A 16162-nucleotide genomic window follows, 5' to 3' on the forward strand; every position below is an offset into this window, starting at 1 on the left:
AGTGGACCATGGGAGAAAGGGAAGAAGGAAGGACACCGGGGGAAGTAATTGGCAGTTGAGGAGAAGAGGTAAGAGGTATGGGGAATAGAAGAAGGAAATGGGGGGGGGGGCGGGGAGGAAAAAAATTAACTCAAGGAGAAATTGATGTTCATGCCATCAGGTTAGAGGTTACCTAGAGGGAATATCAGTTGTTGCTCCTCCAGCCTGAGAGTAGCCTCATTGTGACAAAAGCGGAGGCCATGGACTGACATATTGAAAGGGGAAGGAGGATAGGAATTAAGATGGCTGGCCAGTGGGAAATTCCACTTTTACATCGGGTCTCACCAATGTAGAGGAGGCTGCATTGGGAGCTCTGGATACAATAGAGAAACTCCTAACAGATTTGCAGGTTCACCTGGAAGGAAAGAATTCTTTCTTTCTCCGGAAGCGTATTTAATGAACAATTGCGTACACTTTTATTATTTTAAATTGGCAACTCTTTTAAACAGTCTTGGTGGAAAGGCAGTTCCAACAAAAGTTAAGTGCTGTCATTCATCTGAAGATTTGCAAAATAGTGCGATTTGTGCGATACTAAGTGAATAGGAAGGAGGTATCTACTTCGTGGGGATCGTTACATGAATAGATCTGGAGAAAGTCTCACACTATTTAGACACATATAGCACTTTTGCCCAAATGGCACTTGATGCTATTTCACTACTTAATTGCAGAAGAGAATGTTATAGGTCTTCTTTTACAAAACGTATTAATAATGGAGAAAAGCAAACTAATGAACTTGTTTCACATTTTAGCTAAATGATCACTCTTTTTCCCATAGAATTGCAATAAAAAGGTACAAATACGCTGTTAACCAGATAGCGCGCGCACGCACGCACACTCACACACACACATACTGTACATGTCAGCAACTGAAGCATATAGATATGGTTAGGGGTTCTGTTCCTTAGACTAAACATCAGAATGGGGAAGAAATGAGGTATAATTGATTTTGACTCTGCATGATTGATAGTGCCAGATCAGGTGGTTTGAGTATCTCAAAAACTGCTGATCTCCTGGGATTTTCAGACGCAACAGTCTCCAGAGTTTACAAAGAATGGTGCAAAAAAAAAACATAAGTGTGCAGCAGTTCTGTAGGTGAAAATACCTCGTTAATGAGAGAGGTTTGGGGAAAATGGCCAGACTGGTTCAACCGACAGTAACTCTCCACATGTTACAACAGTGGTGTAACTGAATGCTCAAAGTGTCGAAACTTGAAGTGGGTGGGCTACAGTAGCAGGAGACCAGACTAATTCCACTTGTACCTGATACCTAATAGCTAATTAAGTAGCCACTGAGTATGTATGTATGTATGTATGTATGTATGTATACATATTATGTCAGTAGTGCCATCTTTCAAATATCTGGGGAACATTCTCTCTGAGGATAGCGGCATCGACAACGACATCCAGAGCGGCTTTAAACAGGCATCAGCTGCCTTTAGGAGATTTTGGCGTAGAGTCTTTCAGAACAGGAGCCTTCATCCCTCCACAAAGGTCGTTGTATACCAGGTGGTCTGTGTCACCATCCTCCTTTATAGCTGTGAAACTTGTGTAACCCCCTGGGTCACCTCAGGCTCGCTCAGCTCGTTCTCGTCTAGGGGGAGCAGCCTTCGGCCCCGCCAAACTGGTGTGGATGCTGTGTGATGTCCCCGCCTTGCCCAAAAACAGACAGTACATCATATGCGATTAAATGAGTACAATTTATAAAGGTTACTATAACTAAGTGATTAATAATGATACAGTATATATGAAGGAAAAGAAAATAAAGAAAAGGCGTCAAACTTATCAAAGTCCAAACCACTTCGTGCACAACCGTTGGAGCTCAATTACTGAAGTCTTCTGGCCACCATTCGATCCCCTCCGAACTCCTCGACTCACAGCTTAGGACCATCCGAAGTGGTCAACCAAGCACATCTAGCTTCATCTCCTCTCCTCGGAGTACCTCCTGGCTTCGGACCCCGCTTGGGGTCCGTTCTTCAGCCAGTTTACAGCATCGCGTCCTCTCTCTCAACCCCTCGCGCCGATCTCCCCAAAAGCCCGTCAACAAAAGCTTACAGACTCAGAAGAAAGAACAACATTAATCCCAAATGGTTTACAAAGGAATACAATTCTCGTCATCTGTAAATTTTAATCCAAACAAGCTTCCAGCACTCTCTCGCAACAAAGAAGCATTCCTACTTTTAACAAAACAAAGAAGCCATTTTGATTACATACACAGTAACAAAGAAAAAGAAGAAATCCCCTTTACACTTGGGCAACCTACAGCCATCACATCAAGTCCTTGGAGCGCTTCCACATAAGCTGCCTTCAGCGCATCTTGGGAATTACCTGGCGTGAGCGGGTGCCTCACACTGAAATACTTGTAAAGACCAACTGCAGAAGTATTGAGGCCATGACCACCCAGCGTCAGCTGCAGCGGCTGGGGCACATGATAAGGATGCCCCCATGTCGGCTACCCCTCAGAGTGTTATACGGCCAGCTGCATCATGGCTGACGTTCAGCTGGAGGGCCAAAGGAGCGCTATAAGGATCAGATGAAGAATGCTTTAAGGAAGTGCAAGATCAGACCTGATGACCTGGAGGATGTTGCTGCTGACCGTAACACTTGGCAACAGCTATGTAGGGACGGGGTTCATATTCTGGAGGTGGAAAGAACAATCAGAAGACAGTAGAATAGAGCCAGGAGAAATGCAGACATGGTTGCCATCACTACAACCACTACCACATATACATGTCCCACCTGCAATAGAACTTGTGGGTCAGGATAGGACTGTATAGGCAAAGATCCCACCGTTACACGCACAATTGAAAGATATAAAAAAGACTGCAGAAAACTAATTCATCATCTTAGTTACTATCAAAATGCAAATTTATGTTTTTTAAGTATTTGTTGGGCCACATTGTTCAAGGGAGTGGAAAAAATTATATAATTGCTCATAGCAGAATTTGGTGAAAAGTAAAAGGAAAGCACTTCAAAATATAAAAGCCAACAGGTTAACCAGGTAAGGAACAAAAGACTTTTGTAGAAAATCCAAAATGCTAATGAAGCTGAGAGCTGAAAGAAGTATTCCTAATGAAATGAATATTAGATTATTCTATCTCTTGTGCCTACATTAGCATATAATAAGATCATGGCTGACCATTACCTCAGCATCACTTTCCTGCACTGATTCTATAAACGTATCTCGAGTCCTTTAAAATCTAGAAATCTAATGATCTTTGTTTTGGATTACACAGGCTGCTTGCGTAAGTGAATTCCGACATTCACTGCCCTCCATGTAAATAAATGTCTTCTCACCTGTCCTAAATGGCTGAAGTCTTTCATGTTTCAATTAGATCATCTCTCAGTCTTCTAAACTACAGTGTATCCCATTTCAATCTGCTTAGACTCTCCTCGTATGACAAACATGCCATGAGATTAATATTTAACATTTAGGTATTTGAGATTGCCTTTATACTTAAATACTTCAACTATTTTGTTTCGTAATTGAAAATATTTGTAACATACACACTGGACACATTAGTTGCATTAGGTTATTATACAGCACAATTGAGAACTTGCTTTTAGGCAAAATGGTAAAATTAGAACAGTGAGTAGAAGAATAGTGTTAGAGGATGACTCACCTTGTTAAAGTTGAAATTTCAAAGTAGAATTTATAATCAGAATACATATATGTCAACACGTACAACCCTGAGATTCTTTTTCCTGTGGGCATACTCAGCAGATCTATCAACAGTAACCATAAACAGTGTTAACGAAAAAGCAACAGCATAGAAGGCACAAACTATGCAAATGCAGATATAAATACATAGCAATAAATAATGAGAGCATGAAATAACAAGAGCCCTTAAAGTGAGATCATTGGTTGTGGGAACATCTCAATATCCTCTTTTGTTCAAGAGCCTGTTCGATGGTTGAGGGGTAGTAACTGTTCCTGAGCCCGGTGGTGAGAGTCCTGGGGCATCTGATGGCAGCAGCGAGAAAAGAGCATGGCCTGGGTGGTGAGGATCCCCAATGATGGATGTTGCTTTCTTACGACAGCGTTTCATGTAGGTGTGTTCAATGGCTGTGAGGGCTTCACCCGTGATGTACTGGGCTGAATCCACTGCCTTTTGTAGGGTTTTCTGTTCAAAGGCATTGGTGTTCCCATACCAGGCCACAATGCAGCCAGTCAATTCACTTTCCACCACACATCTATAGAAGTTTGATGTTTTTGATGACATGCCAGATATCGACAGACTCCTAAGAAAGCAGAGGTGCTGTTGTGCTTTACACTTACCCTTATATGTGGGGTCCAGAACAAGTTCTCTGAGATAGTGATGCCCAGGCATTTAAAGTTACCAACCTTCTGATGAGGACTGGCTGATGGATTAACTCCTCTGAAGTCTACAATCAGTTTCCAGGTCTTGCTGACATTGAGTGAGAGGTTGTTCCCATGACACCACTCAGCCAAGTTTTCAATCTCCCTCCTGTATGCTGATTCATCACCACCTTTGATACGGCCCGAAACAGTGGTGTCATCAGCAAACTTGAATATGGTGTTAGAGTTGCACTTAGCCACACACTCATAGGTGTAAAGCGAGTTGAGCAGGGGGCTAAGCACACAGCCCTGTGGTGCACCTGTACAGATGGAGAGTGTAGAGGAGAATATTTTGCTAATATGAACTGACTGGTGTTTGCAAATGAAGAAATCCAGGTTTCAGTTGCACTGGGGGGTATTGAGGCTCTGGTCTTGGAGCTTACTGATTAGTTTTGAGGGTTTGATAGTACTAAATGCTGAGCTGTAATCAATGAGCATCCTGAGGTATGCATCTTCGCTGTCCAGATGTTCCATGGTTGTGTGAAGAACCAATGAGATGGCATCTGCTTTGGACCTGTTGCTCTTGTAGACAAATTGGAGCAGATCCAAGTCACCACTCAGATAGGAGCTGATATTCAATGTTTCAACCTCTCAAAACATGTCATCTATGTGAATGTAGGTGCCTTAGGCAGGTTACCACGCCTTCTTGGGCACTCATATGATTGGAGACTGCTTGAAGCAGGTGGGTACTACACACTGCTGAAGTGAGAGGTTGAAATACACACCAGCTAGTTGGTCAGCACAGGTCTCCACTGCTTGGCCAGGTACTCTGTCTGGACCAGATACTTTCCTCAGATTCGCCCTCTTGAAGGTCACCTTCAGATACTGAGACTAAAGGATCATTGAGAGATGCGGGGTGCTTGATGTTTCTTCTATGTTCTGGTGGTCAAAGCAAAGGTTAATAATCAATTTCTACTATAATGCATGATAGGTTGGCTTTCCAATTAGCTAGTGAACATGTGCAAATAGCTCCCAGGAGGTTTAAACAAATAGGACATCAGGTCATTCATCAATTATTTATCCAGATGCAGTTTGGTTTTCTTTATGTATACTAAATTGGAATAATTTTTAAATCTCCAAATGTTATGATCTAGATACCATAATCAATACTTAGTATTATAATTATCCATCCATTAACTTCAACAGATACAATTCAATGCAGTCTTTTCCCAAATTCCCAGCAGGCCATTCCTGTACACAAAATTCTGGGCTGAGAAGTATTTGAAAATGCCTTTACATTCCTTTAATGTTTTAGCAACATCTGATGTAAAATAATTGATCTCAGTGACAGCCAGATCAATAATGTATCTTTCCCATTTTTCAGGTCTGACAATCCAGTCCATCCTTTCTTCTTTCAGCTGCCAGCAGGAAGGAAGTACCCACACCACCAGGTTCAGAAACAGTTTTACACCTCAACCATCAGGCTCTTGAACCAGAGAGGGATAACTTCCCACAACTCCACTCACCTCATTACTGAACTGTTCCCTACGGACTCCTGTCTCATGTTATCTATACTTATTGTTTGTTTGTCTGTCTATCTATCTATCTATCTATCTATCTATCTATTATTTTCACTTTTTATATTTGTAGAGTTTGTGGTTTTTGTTTATTGGTTGTCTGTTCATCCTGTTGGCTGCAGCTTTTCATTGTGTTTCTTGCATTTACTGTGAATGACCACAAGAAAATGAATCTCAGGCTTGTATAGGGTGACAGATGTGTTCAAAAAGTTCAAAGTTCAAAGAAAAAATTATCATCAGAGTACATACATATCACCATGTACAACCCTGAGATTCTTTTTCCTGTGCAAATCTATAGAACAGTAACTGTAAACATGATTAACTAACAACAAACTGTGCAAATGCAATTATAAATACATAGCAATACATAATGAGAGTCTAGATCAGGGATGTCAAACTCATTTTAGGTCACGGGCCGGATTGGGCAAAATGCAGCTTCATGCGGGCTGGATCAGTCGGGCGCGTGCGAACGCAGCTTTCATTGCCTCCGTTTTTTCAGCCTGTTCTCATGTGTCTCAGTCTCTGCTATAACTACAAAGTGTTTCACTTCACAAATTCCTTTTGTTATGAAGAAGACTGCTGAGCAAGCATTATTTTATGATTGGTATTAACTTACAATCATAGGCTTCATATCACCGGGCCATTAATAATTAAAATAATAGATCTATCTAAAATGATCTCGCGGGCCGGGTATAATTGTACGCCAGGCCGGATATGGCCCACGGGTCTTGAATTTGACATTACTGGTCTAGATAAAGAGTCCTTAAGGTGAGACTGTCGGTTGTGGGAACACCAGAAATAGAATGAGTGTAGTTATCCCCTTTTGTTCAAGAGCCTGATGGCTGAGACGTAGTGACTATTTGTGAACTTGGTGGCGAGAGTCCTGAGGCACCTGTACCTTCTACTTGGTGGCATCAGCAAGAAAACAGCATTGACTGGGCGGTGAGGATCTCTGATGATAGATGCTGCTTTTCTACGGCAACATTTCAGGTAGATGTGCTCAGTGCCTGTGAGAGCTTTACCCATGATGTACTGGGCCAAATCCACTACGTTTTGTAGAATATGTACTTTGAAAATAAACTTGCTTTGAACTTTGATGTCTTTCTCCATGACCTACAGAATGGGAGCACAGTCATTGCAGGTTATTGTACTTTTATGAAGTTTGCAGTATCTTTTTTTCACTTATTTTATAGAAAGTATATATTTTTTCAGAATTATTAATTAACTTTCATGCAATAGATTGAATATATACCTGAAATACAAAATAACATGGTTAAATTGCTGCAAAGTAATGGAATTCATGCTATTACCAGAATGCTATTTTTGCAGAGAGACCTTTATGCTGTTTTGCCACCTGTAACAAAGATACGAAAAGCTCTGCATTGTATGGGTAAATTTGAAAATGGTTTACAAATGAACGCCATGCAGGTGACTTAATCCTTGTCAGGACTGTGGTGTCAGTTTATATGCTGTTATTCCACATTGCTTGGTTTATCATTTAGCACGCACACTAATTCTGTTTATTTTCCTAATTATTAGTGCAGGGGGGTCATAACTGAAGCTGACACAAACTGCCAATTAATGACCAGTGACAGATTAAGACTTCCAACATCCCAGGTTGTCTGGTTGTAACTATCATAACATGCCCTTTAAATGAGATGAAGGGAACTTGATATAATATTTGAGGGCTTGGTATGCAAAACAACCTGCAGCCTTAGAACAAATATCATATTTATAATATGAAATAGGAACTACTGGAAATACTCAGCAGGCAAGGCAGCATCTGTGGAGAGACACACCAAGAATTTTAAGCATTTTCTGTTTCTTCTAAGATTTCTTCCATCTTCAGTTTAGACTTGGATAGTCTTACACTGTGATATTTCTTAAAGTAAGCCTGTTGTTGCACTGATGTTCTCAAGTACATTAAGTACTTAGTACAGTGGTGAAACTGGGTAGAACCTCTGCTCTCATAATGCGTTATTCCTGCCTAGGAATCATTTTATAAGGGAAACTCTCATAGCACACAACACATAGAGCAACATGTTTACTTCAACAGCAATTGAACTATGCTCTACTACTTGTTCATGTGTACACAACTGAACATCAAGGTTTTCCTACGCTCATGAACATATGAGATTATGCAGATGCTGAAAATCCAGAGTAACACAACACACAGAAAATGCTGGAGGGACCCAGAAGGCCAGGCAGCATCTACGGAAAGGAATAAAGAACCAACATTTCAGACGGAGACCCTCCATCAGGACTGGAGAGGAAAAAGCCAGAATGAGAAGGTAGGGGAAGGGGAGGAGCACAAGCTAGAAGGTAATAGGTGAAGGCAGGTGGGTGGGTGAAGTGAGAAGGTGGGAGTTGATAGGTGGAGATGGTAAAGGGCTGAAGAAGAAGGAATATGATAGGAAAAGAGATTGGAAAAGAGGAGAGGCACCAGGGGAGGTGATGGGCAGGTGAGAAGAGAAGAGGTAAGAGGGGAGCCAAAGTAGCGAATGGAAGAAGAAAGAAAAGGGAGGGGAAAAAGTTACCAGAAGTTATAGAAATTGATGTTCATACCATCAGGTTGGAGGTTACCCAAACAGAATATGAGGTGCTTTTCCAACCTACCTCATCATGGCAGTAGAGGAGGCCATGAACCGACATGTCAGAATAGGAGTGAGGATTGGAATTAAAATGGTTGGCCACCAGGAAATGGAGCAGAGGTACAGGACAAAGGTCCCCATACTTACTTTGGGTCTCACCAGTGTAGGTGAGGCCGCATTGGGAGCCCTGGATACAATAGATGATCCTGACAAATTCACAGGTGAAGTGTTGCCTAATCTGGAAAGACTTCTTGGGGCCCTGAATGGAGGTGAAGGAGGAGGTGAGTGGGCAGATGTAGCACTTCTTTTGCTTGCAGGCATAAGTGCCAGGAGGAAGATTAGTGGGGTGGGATGAATGGACAGGGAAATCATGAAGAGAGTGATCACTGTGGAAAACAGAGAGCAGAGAGTGGAGGGATGGAGAGGTAAAGATGCGTTTGATGGCAGGATCCCACTGAAAATGGTGGACGTTGCAGAGACTGATGTGCTGGATGTTGAGGCTCATGGGATAGTAGGTAAGGACAAGAGGAACTCTATCCCTGTGGGAAGATGCGGTGAGGACGGATATCTGGGAAATGGAGAAGATGTGGATGAGGGTGGCATCAATAGTAGAGGAAGGGAAACCCCATTCTTTGAAGAAGGAGGACATTTCTGATTTTCTGGAAAGGAAAGCCTCATCCCAGGAACAGTTGCAATGGAACTGAGAAAAAGGAATAGCATTTTTCCAGGTGACAGGGTGGCAAGAAGTACAGTCAAAATTCTTACTCTCAATTTGTTATTACTTATTTTCCTTTGTATTTTCAAATACTTTCTAAAATTCCAAGTCCACATGTGTTGATTTTCATTTAACCATTCTACCAGTTTCATCCTCAATTACATGAAACCCTGCTCTATTATTCAATAAGATTATGGGCAAACTCAGCGTCAATTTCCCCTAATTGCCTCACATCACTTTATATCTAAGAACCTGCTGATGTCTGACTGAGCCTCCTGAACAGTGAATTCCTAAATATCACCAACATTTCATTGGAAAAAAAGTCTTCTTTGATCAGATTATATTTTTATATTTCACAATGTCATAGATGGTAATTTGGCTCATCCAGTTGTTTCTGAATCTCCAGAGTAACTCTATGTCTACTAATTTCGGAGTCAGAATCAGAATCAGGTTTATTATCACTGGTATGTGCCGTTACGTTTTTTAACAGCAGTGGCAGCACAATGCAATACATGATAATATAGAAAGGAAAAAAAAAACAAGTAAATCAATTACTAATGTCTATTGAGTAGATTAAAAATAGTGCAAAAAAGAAATAATATATATTTTAAAAAAGTGAAGTAGTGTTCACTGATTCAATGTCCATTAAGGAATTGTATGGCAGAGGGGAAGTAGCTGTTCCTGAATCGCTGGGTTTGTGCCTTCAGGCTCCTGTACCTCCTTTCTGACAGTAACAATGAGAAGAGGGCATGCCCTGGGCAATGGGGGTCTTTAATGATGGACATTGCCTTTCTGAGGCACCACTCTTTGAAGATGTCTTGATACTATGGAGGCTAGTACCCAAGATGGAGCTGACTAATTTTTACAACTTTCTGTAGCTTCTTTCGGTCCTGTGCAGTAGCCCCTAAACTAGACTGTGATGCAGCCTGTCAGAATGCTTTCTGCGGTACTTCTATAGAGGTTTTCAGGTGTTTTGGTTGACAAACCAAATCTCTTCAAACTCCTAATGAAGTATAGTCACTTTCTTGCTTCCTTTTTGCTGCATTGATATGTTGGGGCCAGGTCACGTGCTCAGAGATCTTGACACCCAGGAACTTGAAACTGCTCACTCTCTCCAATTTTGGTCCCTCTGTGAGGATCCTTCGTTTTCCCTCGTCTTACCTTTCCTGAAGTCCACAATCAGCTCTTTTGTCTTACTGATATTGAGTGTCAGGTTGTTGCTGCGACACCACTCCAGCCATTGGCATATTTCGCTCCTGTATGCCCTTTCATCTCCATCTGAGCTCTGCCAATGTTGGCTGTATCATCAGCAAATTTATAGATGGTATTTGAGCTAAACCTGGCCACATAGTCATGGCTATAGGGAGAGTAGAGCGGTGGGTTAAGCACACACCTCTGAGGTGCGCCAGTGTTGATAGTCGGTGAAGAAGAGATATTATCACCAATCCTATAGACTGTGATCTTCTGGTTAAGAAGTCAAGGGAGGGACAGAGGCCCCCAAGTTCTGTAACGTATGATCAGAATTGTAGGAATGATAGTGTTAAATACTGAGCTATAGTCAACAAACAGCACCCTGACCTAGGTGTTTATATTGTCCAGGTGAACTGAGACCATGTGAAGAGCCATTGAGATTGTGTCTGCTGTAGACCTATCATGGTGATAGGCAAATTGCAGTGGGTCCAGGTTGTTGCTGAGGCAGGAGTTAATTCTAGCTGTGACCAATCCCTCAAAGCATTGCACCATAGATGGTAGCACCACTGGGCAATAGTCATGAAAGCAGCTGACACTACTCTTCTTAGGCACTGGTATAATTGTTGCCTTTTTGAAGCAAATGGGAACTTCTGATCATAGCAGTGAAAGGTTGAGAATGTCTTTAAATACGCCCACCAGTTGGTTGACACAGGTTTTCAAAGCCTTACCAGGTACTCCATCAGGGCCTGCCACTTTGTGAGGGTTCAGACAGCCTAACAGCCGAGATAAAGATCACAGCTGCAGCAGTGATTATATTCTCCCTTTCAAAACCATACAATTTGCCATATAATAACAAGAGAAAATCTGCAGATTCTGTAAATCCAAACAACACACAAAATGCCAAGCTCTTTCCCCAGCTGCCTGGCCTGCTGAGTTCCTCCAGCATTTTGTGTGTGCAATTTGCCATGTACTCTATTTTCTTCACATTTCCATGACACTCACCAGATTCGACCGTTCACCTACTGTACCCACTAGGAGTAATTTGCAGTGGCCAAGCAACCTACCTAGTCACTGGTCCTTAGAATTTGGGAGGCATGCCTACAGTCAGAATGTGCAATCTTTACCTAGTTAGTAGCACTCGAGGACTGGATTGAATATGGGTCACTGGAGTTGTGAGACACCAGTATCTATGTACAAACAATGCCATTGTGCTGCCCCTGCCAGAGGCAACATCAGGTCTACAGTACATCTCCCTGTGTGCATATATTCACAGGGAGGGTAGAAATCTAGTTTGATTAATCCTTGGTGAATAAGGAAGGATTAGTAAGATTAATCTTTCCTTATTCAACAGTCTTGGAACCGATTCGTGCTATCTCAGGAATTAGCTTTTCTTTAACCACATAATATCTGGAGAGTCTAGTTTTACCACTGTGTTGGAGCACAAAAAACACTCAACCTCACTGTTGTTGTTTGCAAAATAATAATAAAAGGGAAAGGCAGAAATATAAATTCATATCATGGGGCTTTCCAGCAAATTACACAGACTTGCTCTATATTTGTCTCCAGCAATTTTTTTTAATTGTCTGAATCTGCCTGTTGAATTTCTGCATTCACAATGACCCATCACCACATACACAAGTAAATGATTCTTCTTATTGGGGTGGACTGATTAAATTTTCCCAGCTTTAATCCTTTTACATGTCAGGATCATGATCAAGACCTTTGTTTTGCAGCAAGTTATGTTCGATAAATTTAGAGACTAGTTGCAAGTAACATGGATCTGCAAGCTCTTGCTTTCATTCCACATACAATGACAGTAATATGATTGTTATTATTATTCTTTTTAGGTATAATTCTTTCTGTAAAATATTTTAATGCAAATTACAGAAAATCCTTATTTTAAAATTGCTCCGGAAGCAACACTGAGATGTACAAAATAAATTCTGAAGATTCGATAAAGTGCAATTTAAGGAAATTTTCTCATAAAGGTCTCAAGCCTCCCCGTTTCCGTTTTCAAGCTCAGAGTGTTTTCTCGGAGCCAAATTAACACTTAATACTGGATCTTTAAATACCTAATCTGAATTGAATAATTTAGCAGAGTGAGCTCATCAGTGGGATGGTAGAATTATCCTCAATATCTCCAAACGAATGCAGGGAAGACTGAAGGCCCGAGACATAACCTAATACAACGGCTGCAGAAAGAGAACTCGCGACCCGCGTCTCGATTTTAAATATATGTATTGCCGGAGATTTGAAAAGAAAATGATTTTGTCGAGACAGTCAGGAGCCATAGGGAGTGGAACAGAATAGAAGTTTAAAGTCGATCGGAAATGAGTAAGTGTCGGGGCTGTCGTCTCAGATGTCTTATTAAAAAGCAGGAAACGGAGAAGTGAAGTAACACTCACACACACGCAAAACGCCGCTACAGCTCAGGTACTGCAGTTTTCCGTGTATTTATATTAAAGTGAGCTGGAACTGCTCTTTAAAAAACTCTGCAGACTAGCCCCTCGTTTGCTGTGTGTACAGTTGCCAGGTAGCGAACACACAACATTGCCAATGGCGTCGAATGCTAAACAGCGGGCACGAAGCATCCGGTTTGAAATCGGCGAATTTACCTATGAATACCGGCTGTCCATGTTAATGCTGTTGAAGCAGAGGGAACAGAGAAAGGTTTGTATTTATCATTTGTCTTCACTCTTACCGTCCAATCAATAAACTGTTGCACTTCCAATCATGCCCTTCATTTATAATGTTGCATGTGCATAGTTGTTACACCCTTTGTTTCCTACAATAAATCGTTTCACAGTCTACATTATAGGAGACTTGAATCAGTCTGCACAGAGGAACACGATTTCATAGTCTAATACCACTCAAGGTGAATTTTATTTTTGGGGTTCAACGAAGAAATTTGAATTAAATTATATAATTCAAGCTGTGCGGATTTGAGCATACCCCTCCATTAATATTTACAAAACGCAAATGCTTCAGTGTACTAAACATTCAGAGAGGGACCGGTGCGACATTGTGTCAACAAGAGTCAAACATATACCCTGAAATGGTGTTCAATGCTCCGCTTTAGTTTTCTGACCTTACACTGGGGTGAAGATAACATATCAAGTTTTTAATTCCACTGCAGCAGGTTTCGGCGCAGTATATATATATATATATATATAGCTACAACTTATTGATGAGATTCTGATATTTTACCTGCACTGTGCCAGTTTGCAGGTAAAACAAAAAGGGCCAACATTATAACGAGGCCAAACTTCTCTCAGAAAGGCGAAACTGCAAAACATTGAATCTGTGCATCCACACTTGTAGGTAGTTGCAATGGGTAGATAATGCGAATGTTTGTGGGATTGCACTACTGATGGAGTCAGGGGTAATAATGCTTGCAAAACCTGAACAAGCCGTTAGATGAATGGCAGGCACTGGATTCCAAGGGAACGCTGCCCAACGCTTCACAGCAGACGGAGCCCCATACAGCCAAACATAGGATTACAGAGGGAGAGGAAAACCAGGTTAATCTGTTGCCTGAGCAACATGTTTCAATGCCAAACTATCAACAGAACATTCAGAATGCCAAAACAGCAAATAAATCACTGCTGACAAGCGAATTAATGAAAGAAATGGGAGGAAGGGCCGAACCCACGCTGCTTGGACGCGGGCACCGTTTGTAAATCATGCGCTTTTTTATTGTGTTTCGTGGCTCCTTGAGAGGCAGGGCGAGTTATGCTGAAATTTCGTTTAATGCTAGGAATAGATTTCGGCCGGTTTACCCGGGGCAGGGCAGCACAAACATTGGTAACTAGGGCCTGATTTATTTTGAATGGGTTGGGATTGAGTGTAAGGGATGAGCCGAAAAGAAGTGCCTTCAGCAGGAGACGCTGGTGGGAAAAGCAGACGCTCCAAAGGATTGCAGAGGAGCGATAGGACTAATGTCTTTCAACGACTCTTGGACAAGAGAGCCATATCAAGCTCTAAAGAGGAAACGGTTGGTTTACTTTTTACAGGAGATGAATGAATGGTGTAGTTTCTAAATAGGGCACATGTCACTGTGTTTGTACTAATTTGGCATTTCTATTGCCCTTTAGAAGTCACTTCTCCACAGATTAATCCTTCTGTCTAAAATACACCCCGACTTGGCTGACAAAAGAGAACTGGGAGGTAAGAATAATTTTATCCGAAAGGAACAGTTTCTTAAGCTTGATTAGAGGTGTAGAATGTGGTTGAAAGTGATTGAAAGACACGAACTTCCCGAATGTAGCAGCGTTTCACATCAGCTAAGCAGAGGGTGAACACCTTTGACAACTTCCAACAGTAGATCAACAATTGTGAATATTATATAATAACAAAACTGCAGATGCAGAAAATCTGAAATAAAAACAGAAATCATTGGGAGCTGAGCGGGTCAGCCAGCAAGTGTGGCGAGAGAAGCAGAATTTAAACCTTGGACTGAAATATTAATTTTGTTTCTCTTTCCACTGATGCTGTCCAATCTGCTGAGTTTCTCTGAAAACAAAAGATAAAGTTGAGTGTACTTAAAAAACAAAGAAACACCTGCCTTACTGACAGAGCCAGAGCATTACTCCAGACTTGTGAGTAACAGTTCCTTAAGTTCAGTGTGTTTATATGCTTACTTTTTTGTTTAATACCACAAGACACTGTATAGCCTGAATGATTAACAGGAGTAGGCAACAGTTAGAAGGCCATAAACAAAGCATTCATTTAAATTATTCATTCAATGTTGCAATAACTTTATGAAGATATAAATACAGGATGAAAGTCCACTGCCATTGGCTAAAGCAGGGTTGTGGTAGATTACCCTCAAGCAGTTACTTCATCCTCCCTAAGAGGATCTAAATCAGGGAAATTATAGTTCAGGGAATTTACCCAATTATTGCCTACAAAATGAACTCCTTCTCAAACATTTAAGTTGGTGATGTTACCTTGTACTTTTCCCCGGGTGTAAAAATAAAAGATAGGTGGTTAATGACTGTAGGTTACACAACATCAATGCAAACAAACACAAGTTATAGTGTGCTATTTCCCAGTCATTGACTAATGTCCAATATGATTGAATTAGTTGGAAGCTGAACAGCTGAGGATAGCAATGGACTTTAGAACACAGGGACAAGTTGATGGAATTGGAAAACAGCTTGCCAATAAAATTTAATTACAGAAAATGCAAGGTCGAGGAAGAATGGGAAATGTTGATGCAAACGAGAAGGAAAGATTGCACCTAGAGGTAGATTTGTATATATATTCGTTGAAAGTGAAATGGCCAATTGAGAAAGAGGTTAAAAAAGTATTTGGGATCTTGGGTTCTTTAAATATAAGGTTTTATAAATAAAGGCCTTGAGTGCAAGAGTGTGGGAGTCATGATGAACTTTTATAAAGCTCTGATTTGGCTCCAGATGCAGTATTGTGCTCAGTTCTGGGCACTTTAGCAAAGACAGGAATGCAATGAAAGGGGGGATTTAACAACATAATTTCAGGAATGAAAGATTTTAGTTATATGGATTGACGAGAGAACATCAGGCTGTTCTTTTGAGAAGGAGGAATTTGTGAAGAGATCTGATAGAGGGATTTAAAATATTGAAACATGTAGGCAAGGATTAACTGTTCCCATGGGCAGAAGGATTTAAAACTAAGGACACAGGATGGTGGGATTGGCAAAAGAATCAAAAGTTATATAAAGTAAAAAGTAATTACCCTCTGAGTGCTTAGAGTTTAGAATGCACTGACAAGTG

At 41.1% G+C, this 16162-nt stretch overlaps 1 protein-coding gene and 1 long non-coding RNA gene across 3 annotated transcripts in view; one reads left to right on the plus strand and one right to left on the minus strand.

The window, feature by feature from the left end:
- Positions 1-1716: 1716 nt before the first annotated feature.
- On the minus strand, positions 1717-12959 carry LOC132380126 (uncharacterized). The gene is made up of 2 exons (XR_009507647.1): positions 12815-12959; positions 1717-5274 (listed from the first exon to the last, which is right to left on the minus strand). It is a non-coding gene; the product is annotated as an uncharacterized LOC132380126 (long non-coding RNA).
- Positions 12948-16162, plus strand: part of LOC132380123 (testis-expressed protein 47) — a 57367-nt gene continuing 54152 nt past the window's right edge. Inside the window, exons 1-2 of one of the 2 annotated variants that reach the window (XM_059948720.1) lie at positions 12948-13079; positions 14504-14576. In XM_059948720.1, coding sequence (XP_059804703.1) covers positions 12966-13079; positions 14504-14576 — 187 coding nt within the window. In that variant the 5' untranslated portion in view covers positions 12948-12965. Of the gene's footprint in view, positions 13080-13737; positions 14404-14503; positions 14577-16162 lie in introns of those variants that run through there. The other variant, XM_059948719.1, reaches the window with a different exon arrangement.

This window comes from Hypanus sabinus, chromosome 23 (assembly GCF_030144855.1).
Source record: "Hypanus sabinus isolate sHypSab1 chromosome 23, sHypSab1.hap1, whole genome shotgun sequence".
Taxonomy (NCBI): domain Eukaryota; kingdom Metazoa; phylum Chordata; class Chondrichthyes; order Myliobatiformes; family Dasyatidae; genus Hypanus; species Hypanus sabinus.